Source organism: Ranitomeya variabilis, chromosome 4 (assembly GCF_051348905.1).
Source record: "Ranitomeya variabilis isolate aRanVar5 chromosome 4, aRanVar5.hap1, whole genome shotgun sequence".
Taxonomy (NCBI): domain Eukaryota; kingdom Metazoa; phylum Chordata; class Amphibia; order Anura; family Dendrobatidae; genus Ranitomeya; species Ranitomeya variabilis.
Window position 1 is genome coordinate 210781365 of NC_135235.1, and position 23608 is coordinate 210804972.

Below are 23608 nucleotides of genomic sequence, written 5' to 3' on the forward strand. Positions count from 1 at the left end.
TCTTCAATGTGTATAAGGTGATTTCCACACTCCTTCAAATCTGGAAGACTGATGGGACATTTAACGGAAAGGGTGACTCCTTGACTTTTATGTAAGGATTTAGGTGAGGGGAGACAAATTCATAAAGATGTTTTGATTGCATCCAGTTCTTCAGCTATTGTAGAATGTTTGGATGTTGTGTTGAGGTGCACCCAACGCATCCATCTTGAAGACGTTTGTGCCCAGATTGTGACCTCCTGAGAACACCACTCGACACTTTTTGCAGCCTGTGAACCTGCAGCACATAGCATCTGACAAACCACATTGTTCCCACTGTGACACAGTTGTGGTAACACTTTCTATTACTTTTTTTCAAGTATAATCTGCAATATTTAATTATCAAGCTATTAAAAAACTGTAGCGCCTGAGATAATCTCTGTAAGTTGGAAGTTAAAGTTTTGCAACAACCAGAGTGCCACGTGTTGGAGATCATTGATCTATAGTGTTCAAAACGTAAGGCGCTAAACAGATTCAGTATGAAAGCAGAAGTCAAAAACTAAAAACTGTGAATAACAAAACTTATTAGCAGTTGTAGTTATTCTGAGCACTATCCTCAGAATATGGATGTCATGAGCAGATCTGCGAAGATTCAAATTTGGCAAATCATGTGGATTTTACAAGAAATTCAATTTTCAACAAACTTATTCAATGCAAATTGAATGTTCCTTATACTCTGCAGACTTCTAAGTATAATAAATGTTAGATGTAGAAAAATCAGAATTAATATTCACCTCACCGCTCACTTGATTTTCCATCCCTACGGCCAGCCATCCATTTAGGAAGCAACACTGTTTGACAATCAATTTCACATGCTGTTGTGGAAATGGAATAGACAACAGATGGAAATTATTGGCAATTATCAAGACAACCTCAATAAAGGAGTGTGTGAAGAAACCAGATTGTATCTTAATTACCCAGACAGCTACGTTTTTGCAAACCAATAAGAACTGACTTTTCATCTGTATATTGGCTTGTGCATTTAAGTGTTTATGTCTGGTGGTTCAAGAAGACAGACTTGCAAACTGATACCATTTAACATACAATGTAAGTCTGTAATAGTGACTTGTACATAGTGTGTTTTTATCTTTGTTTATTAATGTGTGCTGATATGCTAATTGTGCATTGAATTTCAGAACTAGCTTGATGACTTCTAAAGGTACCGTCACACTGAGCAACTTTCCAAGGAGAACGACAGCGATCCGTGACGTTGCAGCGTCCTGGATAGCGATCTCGTTGTGTTTGACACGCAGCAGCGATCAGGATCCTGCTGTGACATCGCTGGTCGGAGCTGGAAGTCCAGAACTTTATTTCGTCGTTGGATCACCCGCTGTCATCGCTGGATCGGTGTGTGACACCGATCCAGCGATGTGTTCGCTTGTAACCAGGGTAAACATCGGGTTACTAAGCGCAGGGCCGCGCTTAGTAACCTGATGTTTACCCTGGTTACCATTGTAAATGTAAAAAAAAAAAACACTACAAACTCACCTTCTGATGTCTGTCACGTCCCTCGCCGTCAGCTTCCCGCACTGACTGTGATGTCACCGCTGTGCTGTGCTTTACGGCCGGCACTGACACAGTCAGTGCGGGAAGCTGACGGCGAGGGACGTGACAGACACCGGAATGTAAGTATGTAGTGTTTTTTTTTTTGTTTACCTTGGTTACCCGGGGACTTCGGCATCGTTGGTCGCTGGAGAGTTGTCTGTGTGACAGCTCTCCAGCGACCACACAATGACTTACCAACGATCACGGCCAGGTCGTGTCGCTGGTCGTGATCGTTGGTAAATCGTTTAGTGTAACGGTACCTTAAAGCAGAGAAGGAAAGACTGTGCAAATAGATTGAATGGTCAAGTAGTGCTAGGTAATCTCATCACCATTGTTTGCCATATCTTGATGTTGAACTAAAGGACACTGGGTAATTCTAAAAATAGCTTACATGCCTTGGGTATAAAATGACTCAGAGTTCACATCTTGAGTGTCTGAAGTAATACAGAGCTACCAGCCGGACATTCTGCAAACCACCCAACAGACAAGAGAAAGGACTGCAGCCAATTCATCATGGCACCATCATGAATGATCTAGGATTCTATAGGATACAACCTAGGGGTTTTCGGCTCCAGTTGGAAGGACACTTATCTGATCCAGTGACCATCTCTGAACCATGGATATGTTTGCAGAAAGCCAGGGTTGGGACCCGCCGGTCACCTGGTTCCATGGAGATGGTCAGATAAGCCAGGTGGTGACTCTCATGTCAACTGGCTTTGGACCTTGTATGGACTCTATGGACAGTTCTTGGTCATCTCCCTATGCTTGTCATTACTCCTTCTCTGTGTGTTCATCCACAGATGAAGTAGCGAGTGACCCTGGGAGCTCTGACCTCATGTCATACTGGAAATACATGGAGACGCAGTGATATTTTATATGCGCCTATGTGACCAAACAATTCCAGTCATGGTGGGATTGTTCTGTTTGCTATTGTGTGTTGTGGTTCAATAAAGTATTGCCACACTGTTTTACCTTAACCCTGTGTTGTCTGTGTAGTGTATTGCCCACGGGGAGATAGAGCAGGCGTTCAGTGGTATGAGCCATGGTCCATGCAGTCTTGCTAAAGACAGCTGGGCTAGCGAACGAGAGCACCCACTGACCCCGTTTCTCCACAAAGTGGTTCTGCAGGTGGGTGCCACAGACCACATCTCAGTACCAATGCTTTCTGGCTGATGTTTTGGTCACTTTTCAATGTTGGTTGTGCTTTCACACTCGTGGTAGCATGAGACGGACTCTACAGCCCACACAAGTGGCTCAGATAGTGCAGCTCATCCGGGATGACACATCAATGCGAGCTGTGGCAAGAAGGTTTGCTGTATCTGTCATCGTGGTTTCCAAAGGCTGGAGGCACCACCAGGAGACAGGCCAGTACACCAGGAGATGTAGAGAGGGCCATAGGATGGCAACAACCCAGCAACAGGACCGCTACCTCAGCCTTTGTGCAAGAAGGAACAGGAGCACTGCCAGAGCCCGGCAAAATGACCTCCAGCAGGCCACAAATATGCATGTGTCTGCACAAACGATTAGAAACCGACTCCATGAGGATGGTCTGAGTGCCCGACGTCCACAGATGTGGGTTGTGCTCACAGCCCAACACGGTGCAGGACGCTCGACATTTGCCACAGAACGACAGAATTGGCAAATTCGCCACTGGCGCCCTGTGCTCTTCACAGATGTCAGCAGGTTCACACTGAGCACATGTGACAGATGTAACAGAGTCTGGAGACACCGTGGAGAGCGATCTGCTGCCTGCAACATCCTTCAGCATGACCGGTTTGGCAGTGGGTCAGTAATGGTGTGGGGTGGCATTTGTTTGGAGGGCCGCACAGTCCTCCATGTGCTTGCCAGAGGTAGCCTGACTGCCATTAGGTACCGAGATGAGATCCTCAGACCCCTTATGAGACCATATACTGGTTCGGTTGTCCCTGGGTTCCTCCAAATGCAGGACAATGCCAGACCTCATGTGGCTGGAGTGTGTCAGCAGTTCCTGCAAGATGAAGGCATTGAAGCTATGGACTGGCCCGCCCATTCCCCTGATCTGAATCCGATTGAACACATCTGGGACATCATGTCTCGCACCATCCACCAATGTCACGTTGCACCACAGACTGTCCAGGAGTTGGCGGCTGCTTTAGTCCAGGTCTGGGAGGAGATCCCTCAGGATACCATCCCCCGCCTTATCAGGAGCATGCTCAGGCATTGTAGGGAGGTCATACAGGCACGTGGAGGCAACACACACTACTGAGCATCATTTTCTTGTCTTGAGGCATTTCCACTGAAGTTGGATCAGCCTGTAACTTCATTTTCCACTTTGATTTTGAGCGTCATACCAACTCCAGACCTCTGTGGGATATTAGTTGTGATTTACGTTGATGATTTTTAGATTTTATTGTTCTCAACACATTCTACTATGTAATAAATAAAGATTTACAACTGGAATATTTAATTCACTGATATCTAGGATGTGGGATTTTAGTATTCCCTTTATTTTTTTGAGCAGTGTAGTTTAGCCTTAATGGTGTTGGTGTGTGCAACTGTATGTTTCCAGGTCCCCCATCACTAGTCTGATATATTTATTTACATTTCCTGTGTTCCCATTAGCCTAGCATAGTTTGTCTTGCCCCTGTGAGCGCTTTTGTGGTATCCTAATACTGAAGACGCATCTACGGTACCTGTACCTGTTCTCCTGGTCCCGCTGCAGCCAGTCCTGTGTCCGTTGTCCCAGGTCCTAGGGAGGCCGGCTTCAGAACTGTTTCCTGATAGGTTATTGTTCACACATGTGTAATCTCCAAGTGGTCAGTACAGTCCGTCAGCCTCCATTGCTAGCTAGTCATTAACCTCGGTCACCTCTCCCCATGGGATCGGCAGCTGCAGTCCTGGTACCAGCCTAAGAGTAATGCCTGGTGGCTACCTGCAGCCTAGTCTGTCTCCACTATCAGGAGCTCCAGCGAACACCCAGTAGCTGCTTAGTTACGCCCCTTCCTAGGCAGATCCAGCCCTGTGACACAGTGGGTCCGCAAACCATGTACACCACCTGTGGGTGTGACAAACATAAATGCACAAAAATATGCAAAAAATTGTTGCTTATCGCTTGTCCATGTATCAAGCCAGCACACCTTCTGATTTCATTTAATTTTCTTTGCTAGAAAAAAAAAGTACCAAGGAATGATAAACTGCTTTCCTGGTTTATAGAGTTTCAAGAATGAAAAAAAAGTATAACATAATTCACAGGCAGCTGGAAAATATACAGTATAACAGTCTGGTTGTGGTTAATTCTTACAGAATCTGCAGCTTTTGACAACTCTGCCATTGCTTTCTCTCCCTATCATTTAATTTATGTATTATTCACAGACAACTACTTTCTATCTCAATAACTATACAAAATGCAGTATTTTTCCAGTGTATCTGTGGAATTTGTGGAATCTGTCCAATGTGTTAGTGGCATTTGTTTCATGTGACTGATATGTGAGAACCATGTGCATCATTTGTCCAATCCATCAGTGGCAAGTGTGGCATGTTTCCAGTATGAATTTGTTGACCTGTAACCAATATGTAAGTGGTGTGGGCGCAGTATGTTTCCAGTTTACTTATCTAAATTTTAGCTGCACAATATTGTCATGATTCTTACAGGAAATGGCAAGGCACCGTTTGCTGTAAGCATCATCCCCATTTTTTGCAGTAGGCACAAGTTTCTTTATGTCATTCATTAGACCAATAGAGTAATAGTGTCAAGCAGAGGTGTAACCTGAAGAACTTTAACCCCAATACAAAATTCATAATATGTGCCACTGATAATATTGGGATACTCCGATATGACGGAAAGTGTTGGGGACTGGATGTAAATGCCACCTTTACACGTCCTATAGATACATTGTTGATTTCAAACCTGTAGCTCTATAACTATTGCAAATCCACTTAACTCTCAATGCAGGGCATGCTGGGAGTTGTTTTTTTTAACAGCTTGATACAGATTGACATATTAGACTCATGTATTTTCTACTGTGTGATGATGTATGCTTGTGGGCACAGACAGAAGGCACGTGCTTATATTCTACATCCCACCTCCCTATCGTATATCTTATGAGTGTTTCTGACTATGCATTACATTTCACAAAACCATGTTGTGTTGAGCTGACCAAAACTGAAACAAGGGCTTCTGCTTAACATGTCCTATAGCGTCGACATGGTGAGTAAAAAATATTTTCATTTTTGATTGCACAATTGAATTTTGGAAATGGAGCAAAATAATTAGCAAAAAGAATTCATTGATTTCAACGACAGAAATCAAGAAATGTAATAAAATAATTCAGCCAATTGTACAAGAAAATTTAGTAAATTTAACTGCAACATTTTACAAAATTAATATAAGTCAGGTTCTAATGACAGAATTCTGTTAAGTTTATCTATTCAATTAATTCGATTTACAATATAATTTTTTAGTAAATATAACATAAATAAATTGGTAGAATTCAATTATTTTACTTTTGAATTGGGTCAATATTTACAATAAAATTTAATCAATTTCACTTACGATTCTAGAAATGTAATGCAAGAATTGTGACATTTGGGATTTAGCAGTTTTTTGTGCTTTTAATGTAGAATTCAAAGTTGTTATTTGAAAAAACAATTAATTTGTCAAAGCCAAAATGTATCTTCATGACAGTAATCATCTCACTTGGGTCTATCATTTCAGAGGTGTTTTAGTGTGTGGTTTTCTTTCGCAATCAGTTTTAAAGTTTCCTAACATTTAAAAATTTCTTTCCAGATTCTTATTACTAATCATTCATGAATCATGACTAATTCTTGAAAACAAAAGCATTTATGGGATAATTTCATGTTTTTTTAAAATCTTTAGCAAGAACAGTTTAGTACAGTACGGGGTATTGTGAAGTGATGCAAAGCGGGAATCCGACCAAATCATGTCCAAGAGATGGATGATAATTGTTAGATAGACGGACAGCATGGATCAGACACTGGCTGATTGATTTCAGACCTGGTGACTTCTCTCCATCTAATTCATGCAGGGAGAGACCTGTCACTCAAGGAGAGCAGGCACGGAGAAGCCACCCAAGACTGGCCAGTCCGACTAATCTACCATGTGACATGGGCTCCGAAGGCAATGCTGCCATATTTCAGAATCATGTAAAAACAAGCACGGTCACAGGAGCGCTGAAATGAAGCCAGGACAAAAATATTGGTGTAAACCACAACGCGTTTCAACGGTACCCCGTCTTCATCAGGTGGAAGTTTCAAAAACGGGGTACCGTTGAAACGCGTTGTGGTTTACACCAATATTTTTGTCCTGGCTTCATTTCAGCGCCCCTGTGACCGGGCTTGTTTTTTCAAGTTTCAATTGTTCCTTCTCGAAGGTGCACGGCTGGAGCTGCGTTGAATCCTGCTTTCCCTTTTCAATTCCCTTGCTGTCCTCACAGAGCTCCTAAGAGACCGCTATTTTTCTGACTTATATTTCAGAATCAAACATACCTGTCTGAGATCATACAACCAGTGTCTGATACATCCTGCCCGTGGATCGGGCATACACCAAACACTTCCTATGTCCCTGGATTGTGCATAAACTTCATATTGAAAAAGAAAAAATGGCTCCAGCTCCAGGAATAAAATGCAGAAACTTTATTAGTACGTATTAAAACACTGGTGAAACATGACCGTCATGGCCGATGGAGGATATTAACCAACATCACTGAGGACTAAGGACACATCTGTGTTCGAAACGCGTCCAGTCGGGTGTTGGTTAATCTCCTCCACCGGCCATGTCGGTCATGTTTCAGCAGCGTTTTAATACTGACTAATAAAGTTTCTACATTTTATTCCTGGAGCTGGAGCCATATCTTCTTTTTCACTACGTTTTTCAGCGTCGTGGCAGCAACACTTCGTCTCCGTGCTCGGATCAATACTAACCACATCGGATGGAACAGCAAGGGTGAGCTGAAATATTTTTTTTTCTTTTGTGATAAACTTCATATACTTATTTACATTACTTTTCTTGCACAGATACTGCTACATCCTGGTTTTGATCCATTTTGTAAATACATTTCAATAGTTATCCAGAATTTATCTCAAGTTACAGACTTAAGTATCCTCGAGAGCTGCACTCACTATTTGGCTGGTGCAGTCACTGTGTACATACATTACATTGCTAATCCTGAGTTACATCCTGTATTATACTCCAGAGCTGCACTCACTATTCTGCTGGTGCAGTCACTGTGTACATACATTACATTGCTAATCCTGAGTTACATCCTGTATTATACCCCAGAGCTGCACTCACTATTCTGCTGGTGCAGTCACTGTGTACATACATTACATTACTGTTCCTGAGTTACATCCTGCATTATACCCCAGAGCTGCACTCACTATTCTGCTGGTGCAGTTACTGTGTACATACAGTACATTACATTACTGATCCTGAGTTACATAATGTATTATACTCCAGAGCTGCGCTCACTATTCTGCTGGTGCAGTCACTGTGTACATACATTATATTACTGATCCTGAGTTACATCCTGTATTATACCCCAGAGCTGCACTCACTATTCTGCTGGTGCAGTCACTGTGTACATACATTACATTACTGTTCCTGAGTTACATCCTGCATTATACCCCAGAGCTGCACTCACTATTCTGCTGGTGCAGTTACTGTGTACATACAGTACATTACATTACTGATCCTGAGTTGCATCCTGTATTATACCGCAGAGCTGCACTCACTATTCTGCTGATGCAGTCACTGTGTACATACATTACATTACTGATCCTGAGTTACATCCTGTATGTTACTCCAGAGCTGCACTCACTATTCTGCTGGTGCAGTCACCGTGTACATACATTACATTACTGATCCTGAGTTACATCCTGTATTATACCCCAGAGCTGCACTCACTATTCTGCTGGAGCGGTCACCGTGTACATACATTACATTACTGATCCTGAGTTACATCCTGTATTATACTCCAGAGCTGCACTCACTATTCTGCTGGTGCAGTCACCGTGTACATACATTACATTACTGATCCTGAGTTACATCCTGTATTATACTCCAGAGCTGCGCTCACTATTCTGCTGGTGCAGTCACTGTGTACATACATTATATTACTGATCCTGAGTTACATCCTGTATTATCCTCCAGAGCTGCACTCACTATTCTGCTGGTGCAGTCACTGTACATACATTACATTACTGATCCTGAGTTACATCCTGTATTATACTCCAGAGCTGCGCTCACTATTCTGCTGGTGCAGTCACTGTGTACATACATTACATTACTGATCCTGAGTTACATCCTGTATTATACTCCAGAGCTGCACTCACTATTCTGCTGGTGCAGTCACTGTGTACATACTGTCATGGTTCTCAATGGCAAGAGACCGTAGTAAAGCATACAAAAGGACTAGCTCTTGGAAGATGGGAACTCGAGCTGACTGTGAGCTAAACCTACCGCACAACTAACAGTGGCCGGGTAGCGTGCCTACGTTTTATCCCTAGACGCCCAGCGCCAGCCGGAGGACTGACTGACCCTAGCAGAGGAAAATACAGACCTGGCTTACCTCTAGAGAAATTTTCCCCAAAAGGCAGACAGTAGCCCCCACATATATTGTCGGTGATTTTAGAGGAAATTGACATACGAAGTATGAAGATAGGTTTAGCAAATTGAGGTCCGCTTACTAGATAGTAGGAAGACAGAAAAGGGAACTTCACAGTCAGCTGAAAACCCTTTCAAAACACCATCCTGAAATTACTTTAAGACTCTAATATCAACTCATGACACCAGAGTGGCAATTTCAGCTCACAAGAGCTTCCAGCCTCAGAAATATTCAAACACAGAGAACTGGAACAAAAATGCAAAACAATCTTAGGACTACAAGTCCAACTTAGCTGATAGTAGTCTAGGAGCAGGAACATGCAACAGAAAGGCTTCTGGTAACATTGTTGGCCGGCATAGAAATGACTGAGGAGCAAGGCTAAATAGACAACTCCCACATCCTGATGGAAACAGGTGAACAGAGGAGATGAAGCACACAAGTGCAGTACCACCAGAAACCACCGGGGGAGCCCAGAAACCAAATTCACAACAACATACATTACATTACTGTTTCTGAGTTACATCCTGCATTATACCCCAGAGCTGCACTCACTATTCTGCTGGTGCAGTTACTGTGTACATACAGTACATTACATTACTGATCCTGAGTTGCATCCTGTATTATACCGCAGAGCTGCGCTCACTATTCTGCTGGTGCAGTCACTGTGTACATACATTATATTACTGATCCTGAGTTACATCCTGTATTATCCTCCAGAGCTGCACTCACTATTCTGCTGGTGCAGTCACTGTACATACATTACATTACTGATCCTGAGTTACATCCTGTATTATACTCCAGAGCTGCGCTCACTATTCTGCTGGTGCAGTCACTGTGTACATACATTACATTACTGATCCTGAGTTACATCCTGTATTATACTCCAGAGCTGCGCTCACTATTCTGCTGGTGCAGTCACTGTGTACATACATTACATTACTGATCCTGAGTTACATCCTGTATTGTACTCCAGAGCTGCGCTCACTATTCTGCTGGTGTAGTCACTGTGTACATACATTACATTACTGTTTCTGAGTTACATCCTGCATTATACCCCAGAGCTGCACTCACTATTCTGCTGGTGCAGTTACTGTGTACATACAGTACATTACATTACTGATCCTGAGTTGCATCCTGTATTATACCGCAGAGCTGCACTCACTATTCTGCTGATGCAGTCACTGTGTACATACATTACATTACTGATCCTGAGTTACATCCTGTATTATACTCCAGAGCTGCGCTCACTATTCTGCTGGTGCAGTCACTGTGTACATACATTACATTACTGATCCTAAGTTACATCCTGTATTATACTCCAGAGCTGCACTCACTATTCTGCTGGTGCAGTCACTGTGTACATACAGTACATTACATTACTGATCCTGAGTTGCATCCTGTATTATACCGCAGAGCTGCGCTCACTATTCTGCTGGTGCAGTCACTGTGTACATACATTATATTACTGATCCTGAGTTACATCCTGTATTATCCTCCAGAGCTGCACTCACTATTCTGCTGGTGCAGTCACTGTACATACATTACATTACTGATCCTGAGTTACATCCTGTATTATACTCCAGAGCTGCGCTCACTATTCTGCTGGTGCAGTCACTGTGTACATACATTACATTACTGATCCTGAGTTACATCCTGTATTATACTCCAGAGCTGCGCTCACTATTCTGCTGGTGCAATCACTGTGTACATACATTACATTACTGATCCTGAGTTACATCCTGTATTATACTCCAGAGCTGCACTCACTATTCTGCTGGTGCAGTCACTGTGTACATACATTACATTACTGTTTCTGAGTTACATCCTGCATTATACCCCAGAGCTGCACTCACTATTCTGCTGGTGCAGTTACTGTGTACATACAGTACATTACATTACTGATCCTGAGTTGCATCCTGTATTATAACGCAGAGCTGCACTCACTATTCTGCTGATGCAGTCACCGTGTACATACATTACATTACTGATCCTGAGTTACATCCTGTATTATACCCCAGAGCTGCACTCACTATTCTGCTGGAGCGGTCACCGTGTACATACATTACATTACTGATCCTGAGTTACATCCTGTATTATACTCCAGAGCTGCGCTCACTATTCTGCTGGTGCAGTCACTGTGTACATACATTACATTACTGATCCTGAGTTACATCCTGTATTATACTCCAGAGCTGCACTCACTATTCTGCTGGTGCAGTCACTGTACATACATTACATTACTGATCCTGAGTTACATCCTGTATTATACCCCAGAGCTGCACTCACTATTCTGCTGGTGCAGTCACTGTGTACATACATTACATTACTGATCCTGAGTTACATCCTGTATTAAACCCCAGAGCTGCACTCACTATTCTGCTGGAGCGGTCACTGTGTACATACATTACATTACTGATCCTGAGTTACATCCTGCATTATACTCCAGAGCTGCGCTCACAATTCTTCTGGTGCAGTCACTGTGTACATACATTACATTGCTGATCCTGAGTTACATCCTGTATTATACCCCAGAGCTGCACTCACTATTCTGCTGGTGCAGTCACTGTGTACATACATTACATTACTGATCCTGAGTTACATCCTGTATTATACTCCAGAGCTGCACTCACTATTCTGCTGGAGCAGTCAGTGTACATACATTACATTACTGATCCTGAGTTACATCCTGCATTATACTCCAGAGCTGCGCTCACTATTCTGCTGGTGCAGTCACTGTGTACATACATTACATTACTGATCCTGAGTTACATCCTGCATTATACCCCAGAGCTGCACTCACTATTCTGCTGGTGCAGGTACTGTATACATACAGTACATTATATTACTGATCCTGAGTTGCATCCTGTATTATACCCCAGAGCTGCACTCACTATTCTGCTGATGCAGTCACTGTGTACATATATTACATTACTGATCCTGAGTTACATCCTGTATGTTACTCCAGAGCTGCACTCACTATTCTGCTGGTGCAGTCACTGTGTACATACATTACATTACTGATCCTGAGTTACATCCTGTATTATACCCCAGAGCTGCACTCACTATTCTGCTGGAGCGGTCACTGTGTACATACATTACATTACTGATCCTGAGTTACATCCTGTATTATACTCCAGAGCTGCGCTTACTATTCTGCTGGTGCAGTTACTGTATACATACATTACATTACTGATCCTGAGTTACATCCTGTATTATACCCCAGAGCTGCACTCACTATTCTGCTGGAGCGGTCACTGTGTACATACATTATATTACTGATCCTGAGTTGCATCCTGTATTATACCCCAGAGCTGCACTCACTATTCTGCTGGTGCAGTCACCATGTACATACATTACATTACTGATCCTGAGTTACATCCTGTATTATACCCCAGAGCTGCACTCACTATTCTGCTGGAGCGGTCACTGTGTACATACATTACATTACTGATCCTGAGTTACATCCTGTATTATACTCCAGAGCTGCGCTTACTATTCTGCTGGTGCAGTTACTGTATACATACATTACATTACTGATCCTGAGTTACATCCTGTATTATACCCCAGAGCTGCACTCACTATTCTGCTGGAGCGGTCACTGTGTACATACATTACATTACTGATCCTGAGTTACATCCTGTATTATACTCCAGAGCTGCACTCACTATTCTGCTGGTGCAGTCACTGTGTACATACATTACATTACTGATCCTGAGTTACATCCTGTATTATACTCCAGAGCTGCGCTTACTATTCTGCTGGTGCAGTCACAGTGTACATACATTACAAAACTGATTCTGAGTTACCTCCTGTATTATACCCCAGAGCTGCACTCACTATTCTGCTGGTGCAGTCACTGTGTACATACATTACATTACTGATCCTGAGTGGCATCCTGTATTTTCTTTGTGCTTTACTGTTGTGTTCTTGCCCCATACTTGTTTCTTTGTACTGTGGTTATTGTTCTGTGGGTCGAGCTCAGTTACTGGTTAGAGCCTTTGCTCTACTACCCAGAGTGTTGATGACAACATGTGACTGAATAGAAGGTGCCCACTACTTTCTTTGGTAAGGGTGGTACAACCAGTGGCAAAATGAGGACACATTGAGGCATCCAACAGTTTGCATCAAAGTAGTAGGCAGGATGTCTAGTAAGGAGCTTTCAAGGTAAAACAATTTAGAAAGTCCAACAGATGGTCCCGTCTGACAGAAGAGGAACAGCTTTTATGCATGGACTGTGTGAGAGCTAGGAAGTACTATAACTTTTCTTAACGTTACAGACGTTTTGTCTTGCTAGAAAAAGAGTTTGTGCCCCTTCCTGAACCTGACCACTAAACTTGATACCGTAAGTGAGCTGCAACCACCAAGAGTCACATCTTCTCATGATTAAGAACAAGACTTTCGTTGAGTATTGTACTTTGTGTCCATCTTCAGTCAATGATGACCATCGGCACACTGCTTTTGTTACACAAAACTGGTCAAGTAGACATTTCTAACTTTGAAGTTTACAGACTTGAGAATGCAGCTCTGGGGTATAATAAAGGTTGTAGTCCTCAGTCAGGATCATTCTGGATTGGAATCTGAAGGTGAAATATTCTTTACGTTAGAATTTCAGTACATCTCGAGCCCACAACAATACCATCCATACAACTTTAGAGAAGAGGAAGCAACTTTCCGAGAACATTCAGCCACAACTGAAAGACAAGTAATGGTCCTTTCCGTTGTATCTTGATCTTCAAAGTTTGCCATATGGTAATCTTTAGTTCCTGTTCAGTACATCGCCTACTTTACATTTCAGACTTGCTACCTCCCTCCTTTCCAGCGATTTCCCATTGTTAGGGTTGGACACAGAAATCAAAGGACCTTAGAGAAACGAGATTTGTTCCTCCAAAAGTAGGGTGACTATTAATGTGGTTGTCCTTAAGATACAAAATGTGCATATACTCTCAGGAAGTGGCCAGAGGGGAAATAAATACGGTAATCTAGAAATAGGATGATACGGCCAGTTAAGGGGCTGCTTGAATACGAAAGTGGGAACCCATGGATATAAGCATATTAAGGAAAATAGAAAAAAATGGAGTCCGGCTCAAAAGGACTGGATTTTCCTTTTCGTTTAATTTTCAAAAGAAAATATACTGCATGCAAAAGAAAAACTTACATGGTCGACATGACCCAGTCGACGCGTTTCGACTACACTCATGACTCAAATTTTTCTTTTGCATGCGCTATATTTTCTTTTGAAAAAGAAAAGGAAAATCCAGTCCCGTTGAGCCAGATTCCAATTTTTTCTATTTTCCTTGATGTGAGGCCAGGGCGAGGCCAGTGTCTGAGCCCCAGGTGGATGAGCATAGAGCAACTGGGTGAGATGGAATCAAGTTTCTATATAAGCATATTGTCTGAAAGGAGGGGGTATAAGGTCTTGGAGCACTCTCTGTAGGGGAAGATTTTGCTGTTATTATACCGGCATTGGGTGTCACTGGGCACTGGATGTAGCTCTCAGTTTTGTAACATTGGTTATTTTTTCCTATGAGGCTAAGAACTTACAGGAAGGTAGTTGATAACTACCTGCCTAATCTACCTGGCAATGATATGTGGTGGTGACTCTGCTGCTTTATCTTACTGCACATCTGCAAAGCAGCACCTTCTCTTCTGGTTTGCTGTAGACGGGGTGTCACTGCCAATGTTATGCTCATTGACTGCTGGCTCCCCGCAGGTAGACAGCGGGGAGCCAGCTATCAATCTATATGGCATTGGCAGTGATGCCCTATCAACAGAGCAGAGCTGAAAAGAAGCTGCTCACGGGAAAAATAAGAATTGCTGGCAGGAGTGGTTTATGACTTCTCTAAGCTGGCAGAGATCGGTGCCGAGCAGTAGAGGAAGATAGTTAGCAACTACCCGCCTGTCAGTTCTTAGCCCCATAGGAAAAAATATCCAAAGTCCCTGGTATCCCCTTTTAAGGTAAGAGAAGTTGGAGACCACTGCTTTAGAAACTAGGACAAAAATAGGAGAAAAAGGAGCAAACTGAGTACATCCGGTAAAAATAGTCATATAACTTTATTAATTCGTAGAAAACATAAAACATCTCAACAGTACATAAAGAGCCATAAACAATGCAGATTGCTATATACCCCACCACCCACCTATCACCACCTCACATTGCACATGAGTCCCTGAAAAAATAACATAAAGGTCCAAAGACTAAAAACTAGTTAAAAAATTGTTAAATCAGTTGTATGATCTATTACATGCAATCAGATTGGTCTTACCATTGTGTAATAAAGTTCTATAATAGTTCTGTTCTTTTGCTGTATTCTAATCATTGTTTTGTTTTCCTCTTAGACTAATGGTTACTATGACAACATTACATTTCAGTACTCGGACGTTTCCGACAGTGAAGATTATGGTATATGTCTACATGAGGAGAACAAGATTTTTGACCAAATTTTTTTGCCAACCTTCTACAGCATATTGTTCATAGCTGGAATGCTTGGCAATGGGCTGGTCATACTGGTGATGTTGACCAATAAGCTGAAGATGCAGAGTACGGATGTCTTCATTGTTCACCTGGCACTGGCGGATATGCTCCTGGTTTCTACGTTACCATTCTGGGCGGCACAAACAACTCAAGGCTGGATTTTTGGAAAAGCCTTATGTAAGATAGTTGCGTCACTTTTCAAGATCAACTTCTATGCAGGCACTTTCCTCCTTGCCTGTATCAGCATTGACCGCTACCTCTCCATCGTATATGCTGTCCAGATCTACAAGAAAAACAAGAAGAAACATGTTCACTGGAGTTGCCTTGCTGTATGGTTTTTATGTCTTATTTTTTGCATCCCGGACGCTCTGTATTATACTGTCTCATTCGAGTCTCGTACCAATTTTTCTTCTTGTGACCCTTACTATCCCGAGGGTCATGCCAAGACCTGGAAGATAACTACAACTATATTGTTCCAAATCTTTGTCTTCTTGCTGCCTCTAATTTTCATGCTGTTCTGCTACTCCCACATCATAATTACTCTGATGAGATCTCAGGGGTTTAAGAAGCAGAGGGCGATGAGGCTTATCATAGCGGTCGTGGTGGCTTTTTTCTTGTGTTGGACTCCATACAATATTGTAGCTTTTTTTGATATGTTGACCTTGCTGGAAATAGTTAACGATTGCACTGTCACAAGTAACATTGACTTTGCGTTATCCATCACATCTTGCATATGTTACTTACATTGTTGCCTGAACCCTATTCTTTACGCTTTCATTGGAGCCAAATTCAAGAATAACTTGTTGGAATTGTTCAGTAAAACAAGACTGTGCCCACGATTCGTGGCCAAGCATGTCAAGAGAAGGCAAACTTCATCGAAATCCTTTACTTGGTCTTCATCTGGTGATACTACCGTGTCTGGGATTTACTAAGAATGGAGTTATAGTAGACTCCAAAATCTTGAGTCTCGAGAAGCTCCAAAGACAAAAAATTGCACCAAAAACTGCTAGAATACAAATTGGCACAAAAAATATTAATGTCCTACCATCTATATTTACTCGGCTGGATCTCAACACAACTCCTTAGATTTTCTTGGTCACATATCTAAGAACTTTGGGTCTTTACTACTCCGATGCTGTGGCCAGTTCAATGGTACCTCATGACTAGATGGGAGACCCGTAAATCTCTTACCTTTTGGCATTCTCCAAATGGCTTGTGATTTGCCACCATTGGCGTAACTTAACCTGTGCCTCATACAGCACAAATTATGTTACACCAGATCAAATGCCATGCTAAGGGACACCAGAATATAACATATTTGCAGGCCAACTGTCTATCTGCTAGGTACCACTTACATGGCCGCTGGACCGAAGTCCCGCGAGTCAATCTGCTCATCTCTAGTCATTACCATGCTCTATAGATGCATCACCTTCTATAATACGGAGGTCTTGGCAGACAGGAATCCTTGGACTTAGTACATAATTGATGAGTAGACCTCATAATCACACAATAGAAATGAGTAAGTCGATTTGATGAGAATCAAATTGAATCTGTGTGTCATTTTTAGGGGTTCCCTAGAATTATTGAATTCAAGCAACTTGCAATTCCCTTTGCATGACTTGTATGCACCATTTTATAGACTGAAGATTGTAAGAGCCAGAGAAGGATCACATGAAACCTTGCGCTGCCAGGCGTATCTTTCCCGTAATGCCTTGCAACTATCACATAACATAGTATAGCACAAGCAGTGAAGAGGGTCAGTTACAGCCTGGAAAAATAGAGGAGAAAATGTAGCAGCCAATTTGTGGTGAACCTGGATAGTGAGAGCACGTCACAGCTCAAAGCTTAACCATAAGACATAAAACTCTGAATAAACTGTGCAGATAGTGTGTGACAGCACAGTGTGAATAACAGTTACTATCCGTTTCCCAACAGCCATATATGTTGAGATCACTATAACATTACTTATATTGTGTTTGCGTCAAAGAGTTTGAAAGGGTTTGGACATGGTCCTAGGAAACCTTAGAGTGTCATTCATGTCTTTTCAGGGCAATTGGAGCCTTTAAAGTAAGTACTAACTTTACATTTCCCATCAATCGAAATTTCCTTGAAAAATTTCAGCAAAGCTGTAAAATTTCAAAAGGTTTAACACTTAGCCAGAGAAGGGAACAAAAAATGCAGCTAAAATGTAAGCTAACTGCTCCATCCAGGATAGAAATTCCCCTGATGGTGATCAGTGTGGGTCCCAGTGGTGGTCCCCACCATTCAGAAAGTTATCAGTGATTGATGATAACTTGTGTTCATTGGTAAATCTGTTGGAAAAAGTATATAAAATAACCTTGCTCCTGTTACAGGAAAACTGCCTCTGTAGAGCAACCTATAGATGACAATCTTGTAGGTTAATGTCCATCCCATTATACATGACTCCATCATAAACTGTAGGCTCGACAGGATAAAGGTTTGGACATTGACTCACATGATAGACACCTATTTATGGCACTAGAGACACACTTTCTGAGTTAACCTTTGTTGCAAAAACTGACCAAAAAAATCTGTTTATGCCTATAAATAGCACAACAGAATGTATATTATTTATTTATGTGTATTGTATGTTTTATCGGTTATTCTGTTTGTGTCGTATTTTACTCAAAAATAGCAACTTGAATGTTATATTCTATTTTTTTTTCTTGCACAAGCCACATTAGAGAACATGTTCATATAAATAAAAGATCTCAACACCAATATCATACCAATATATTATTGTAATTGTTCCGGGGCATTTATAGGGTCTTCTAAATTGATTTATGGCAAGTTAGATGTTAAACCTGAATGCAGTCATAAATCAGCTTAGAAGATCATTCAACAAAAGCTCGCTGACGGATTTAGCCATGAATCGCATTCTACAGCCTACTGTGATGTACTATGATGCACAGAGGCTGTAGGAAACTCATTTAAAAAATGCTTTATAGCTAAACATATGTGCATTTGAAGGGGTTATTTGTTTTTTTCTTTCCTACTGGGCTAAAAACTTGCCGGCAGTAAATTGAATCAAACTGACCCTAAGAGATAGGGAGAAAAAAAGGGGAACAAATGCCGCGCATGATCTAAGTGTAGTAAAACTGTTTCTAAATTAATAATAGCTGCACTCACCAGAAACAGGCAAAATGAGGCATAAACAGGATCCCACAGGAATCCCGAGGAGGCGGACTGCAGCTCGACCAGCTGGGCTCCCAGGAGGCTTCAGACAACCGAGTAGAATACAATCAATAGACAGAGAAATACCCAGATAGTTGTCCGCGCTTTCGTCACAAGATTCTCGTGGAAATCAAATATAATCATTTATTCAGGAGTTACAGGATAAAACAATGCGTTTCGACTCGAACATCCCGGAGTCTTCTTCAGGTTTTTAAAAAATATGTATACCATGTATCATACATATGATATACATATTTTTAAATAATAGTAGTAATGGAAGCATCGACAACTATCTGGGTATTTTTCTGTCTATTGATTGCTTTCACCACGGCAGTAAATTGTTAACTACCTCTTCTGCCCTGCAATGATCTCAGGTGGCGATTTTTGTGCTTCCTTTGATCTTATGTCAACAGAGCAACTTTTCCTCTTCCGGTCTGCTCTGTTGACAGACCGTCACTGCTGACATCATGCTGATTGAAAGCCTGCTCACCGCATTTAAGTAGCGGTGGCATTACATTGGTTCTGATGCCCTGTCGTCTTAGCAGAGTGGATGAGAAGAAACTGCTCTGTTGATGTGATGTCACTAGAAGCAGGAGAATCATTGGCAGAAATGATCCATGACAGCTCTGTCTGAGTCAGGACAGACCGTTGCACGACACAACAGGTAGGTAGTTAGCGAGTATCTGCCGGTAGAGTAAAAAAATCCTTTAAATAACATAAAACTTTGTAATTGTACAGCAATAATAGTTCTGGGGGCACAAAACATGTAAAGTATGTTTGTTTGTTTTTTACTATATAGTGACTGTAATAAAAGGGATTTATTAAAAAATTGTGTTAATTGTATTTTTTAATTTTAGTCACATGGTCAATCGAATCCAGTTAGAAGACTTTTGAAAGTGAGTTTTCCTTCAATGGAAGTCTTCAAACAGAGGCCGGACGGATATTTTTATCTATAATGATAATCTATTTTTCTCTGCACTTCTATTTTCTGAAGCCAGGACACACTATATTTGATGACATTTGTTACCCATAATAAGAGACTTAAATGCAGAACACACTTCTGTCGTAATCTGAGTGTAACTGTGCAACGCGTTTCGCAATTTTGACATATGTAGCATTAGCCACCGCTGTTGATGAATAATGAGGAAAGGTAAAGATCTCCATTGTAACTGCACAGGCTTTGTCCAGCATCAGCTTTCTATGAATTCCTATCTAGTTTATGAAATAACGTATTTCAAATTGTAAGATATAATTCTAAAATAAAACTTGGAAAGAGTAGATTAAACCTACATCTATGATATAACGACAATCTCTAGCTTTTAGAAATTTCCCAGCCCCTTTCTGTTCTCCACACTCCTCTCCATGCCCAATATGAATATTTTTTCCAGATCATGTCACTTCCTGCTCTCGAATTCCTCCTGTTAAATATCTGTCTGTGCACCAGGCTTAACTCTGATTGGTGCCATCCTACACCAGTGACCAGCAGAGAGGCTATTTCCCAGTTGCAGCAAACTTTTTGAAGGGCCATCCCCCAAGCCTGATCAATAAAGTTCTTTAAGTAATCAAAAACTTGTTCTTCTGTTCTGACCTTGTCTTCCAGTTTGTTGCCTGTCCAAATATTCTGTTCCAGCTCCTACCATGGAAGTTCTTCGCTTCCCTCACTTCCGCTCATCCAACTAGGACTGCTTGATTAGTATGAATGGATGTCTTTGGTCAACCTACATGTAAACCTTTGCAAACAAAGAGTTCTCCAAGGGAGGTAAACTAGGGGAAAATCTAAGACCCCTTGTAGAGGGCTAAAAGTGAAAAACTAACAGACCTGAAGAAATAGTAATTCAATATATTTTGTGACACTTAAAATGGCGATATAGTTTAAGCCATACTGGGTTAGCCCAACACTAGTGCCACATGTGCTCAATATCAAAAGCCAACTCTGGTTTCCATCAGACAGGTTCGTTGGCTTTCTAAAATTTTACAATGGTGGCCTCCAATCGAAATGAGGGACTCTCAGACACACAGGCTCATTTATAGGACAGGGAGGTGTTCTGAGAATGCAGAGATCGGTGAAAGTAAGACGCAAGGCAGAGGGTGGCCTCCTTGTGTGGTTCACCATTGCAAAAAACCCTTTGGCTGTCGTGGTCCTCTGGTCACGCTGGAGCAGCCAAAGGGCCGCACATGGCCTATGGGCCACACTTTGCCCAGGTCTGCTCCAAAGACATTCTGATAGAGAACTTACATTGTGAGCCACAATGAGGAAAGTGATGATGATGATGTCTATAAAGCGCTGTGGAAATTATTTGCGCTATATACCTTATTTTTCGCTTTGTAAGACACACTTTTTTCCCAAAATTTTGGGGGAAATGGGGGTGCATCTTACAATGTGGATATACCGCTTACCGGTACCATTGAAGGCTGGGATGAGGGGGTGTCCGCCGCCGCTGCAGCTACCCAGACTGTCTGCCACTGTCCAGGGTGTCCACCACTGCCCAGGGTGTCTGCCGCTGTGGGGGTGCTCTGCCGATATTTTGTGAAAGGCCAGAGCCCCCAGGCAGTTCTATGGTTTCCTCCTGTGCGGTGGTTCCTGGAAAATGGCTGCCAGAGGCAGCCCATGCACAGCTGGAGATCTCGGGACCAAGATCTCGAGAGATGAGATCTCAGCACTGAAATCTCTTCTCCCGAGATCTTGGTGCCAAGATCGCCATCTGTGCACAAGCAGCAATTTTCCCAAAGTCCACCACACAGGAAAGCATGGACGAACTGCTGGGGGACTCTGGCCTTTCACAAAATGTCGGCAACCCCCCCCCCCCCCCCACAGCACTGGAGACGTCAGCTTCACCAGAGACACCCCCGCAGCACAGAAGCCCCCCACAGCACAGGAGCCCCCCACAGCACAGGAGCCCCCCACAGCACAGGAGCCCCCCGCAGCACAGGAGCCCCTCGCAGCACAGGACACCTGTACACCACCTCATCCCTGCCTGCAGCCTGCAGCAGCGCCCCACCCCTGCCTGCTCCAGCAGAGACCCAGGGACCCTGCTTCACTGCAGCCACCGGTAAGCAATAAGACGCATGGATTATAAGAAGCACCACCATTTTATAAAAAAAAAAGTTTTTTTCCTATGTTTCTCCTCAAAATTTGGGGTGCATTTTACAAAGCGAAAAATATGGTAAGTAAAAAAAATTGTTAGACTATGTAAAACACGGAACATCAAAACAGAAGAATCCTTGATACAGAGCAAAGTACAACCCTGTTTTGACGACAGAAAAGTAAAACAGAAACTTCTGGTCTACTTCTCTATTACTTGATTACTCCATTACTTCCCCATACGCGGTTCTTATTTTAAGCTATTGCATTCATCTATGTTCTTCTTAACCCATGACATATCTATGTCACAGATGAGGACATGCTTAAGGTTAATTTCTTTTATTTTTAACGGATAAAGAAAGAAAAATGTTAAACCACCTTCTGTTACTCTTTGGGATCTTCCTGCTGCACGGGATGGATCCCAAGCTTTGTCTGCCTCCACGGTCTCCCATTCAGGCTCAGCCATGGAAAGTGCTGCTCAGCATAGACATCGGGCCCAGCATCTTGCTCAGGATTAGTGTTGAGCGATACCGTCCGATACTTGAAAGTATCGGTATCGGCCGATACCGGCAAAGTATCGGATCTAATCCGATACCGATACCCGATACCAATACAAGTCAATGGGACTCAAGTATCGGACGGTATCCCTGATGGTTCCCAGGGTCTGAAGGAGAGGAAACTCTCCTTCAGGCCCTGGGAACCATATTAATGTGTAAAATAAAGAATTAAAATAAAAAATATTGCTATACTCACCTCTCCGACGCAGCCTGGACCTCACCGAGGGAACCGGCAGCGTTCTTTGCTTAAAATGCGCGCTTTTCCTTCCTTCCGTGACGTCACGGCTTCTGATTGGTCGCGTGCCGCCCATGTGGCCGCGACGCGACCAATCACAGCAAGCCGTGACGTAATTTTCAGGTCCTTCTAGGCATTCAGTATTTTAAAATTACGTTCCGGCTTTGTGATTGGTCGCGTCGCGGTCACATGGGCGACGCGACCAATCACAAGCCGTGACGTCACGGGAGGCAGGAGACGCGCGCATTTTAAAATGCGCGCGTGTCCAGCCTCCCGTGACGTCACGGCTTGTGATTGGTCGCGTCGCCCATGTGGCCGCGACGCAACCAATCACAGCAAGCCGTGACGTAATTTCAGGTCCTTCAGGATTTTAAAATTACGTTCTGGCTTGTGATTGGTCGCGTCGCGGTCACATGGGCGACGCGACCAATCACAAGCCGTGACGTCACGGGAGGCTGGACACGCGCATTTTAAAATGCGCGCATCTCCTGCCTCCCGTGATGTCACGGCTTGTGATTGGTCGCGTCGCCCATGTGACCGCGACGCGACCAATCACAAAGCCGGAACGTAATTTTAAAATACTGAATGCCTAGAAGGACCTGAAAATTACGTCACGGCTTGCTGTGATTGGTCGCGTCGCGGCCACATGGGCGGCACGCGACCAATCAGAAGCCGTGACGTCACGGAAGGAAGGAAAAGCGCGCATTTTAAGCAAAGAACGCTGCCGGTTCCCTCGGTGAGGTCCAGGCTGCGTCGGAGAGGTGAGTATAGCAATATTTTTTATTTTAATTCTTTCTTTTACACATTAATGTTGTTTCGATACCGATACCCGATACCACAAAAGTATCGGATCTCGGTATCGGAATTCCGATACAGCAAATATCG

At 42.8% G+C, this 23608-nt stretch overlaps 1 protein-coding gene across 3 annotated transcripts in view; it reads left to right on the top strand.

Annotated features, from left to right (window-relative positions):
- The window catches only part of LOC143770317 (C-X-C chemokine receptor type 3-like), a 64434-nt gene extending 44775 nt beyond the window's left edge, over nucleotides 1-19659 (top strand). The window contains exons 1-3 of one of the 3 annotated variants that reach the window (XM_077259825.1): nucleotides 5707-5767; nucleotides 7455-7522; nucleotides 15519-19659. In XM_077259825.1, coding sequence (XP_077115940.1) covers nucleotides 15663-16586 — 924 coding nt within the window. In that variant the 5' untranslated portion in view covers nucleotides 5707-5767; nucleotides 7455-7522; nucleotides 15519-15662 and the 3' untranslated portion in view covers nucleotides 16587-19659. Of the gene's footprint in view, nucleotides 1-5682; nucleotides 5768-7454; nucleotides 7523-15518 lie in introns of those variants that run through there. The other 2 variants (XM_077259823.1, XM_077259824.1) reach the window with 2 other exon arrangements.
- Nucleotides 19660-23608: the final 3949 nt, after the last annotated feature.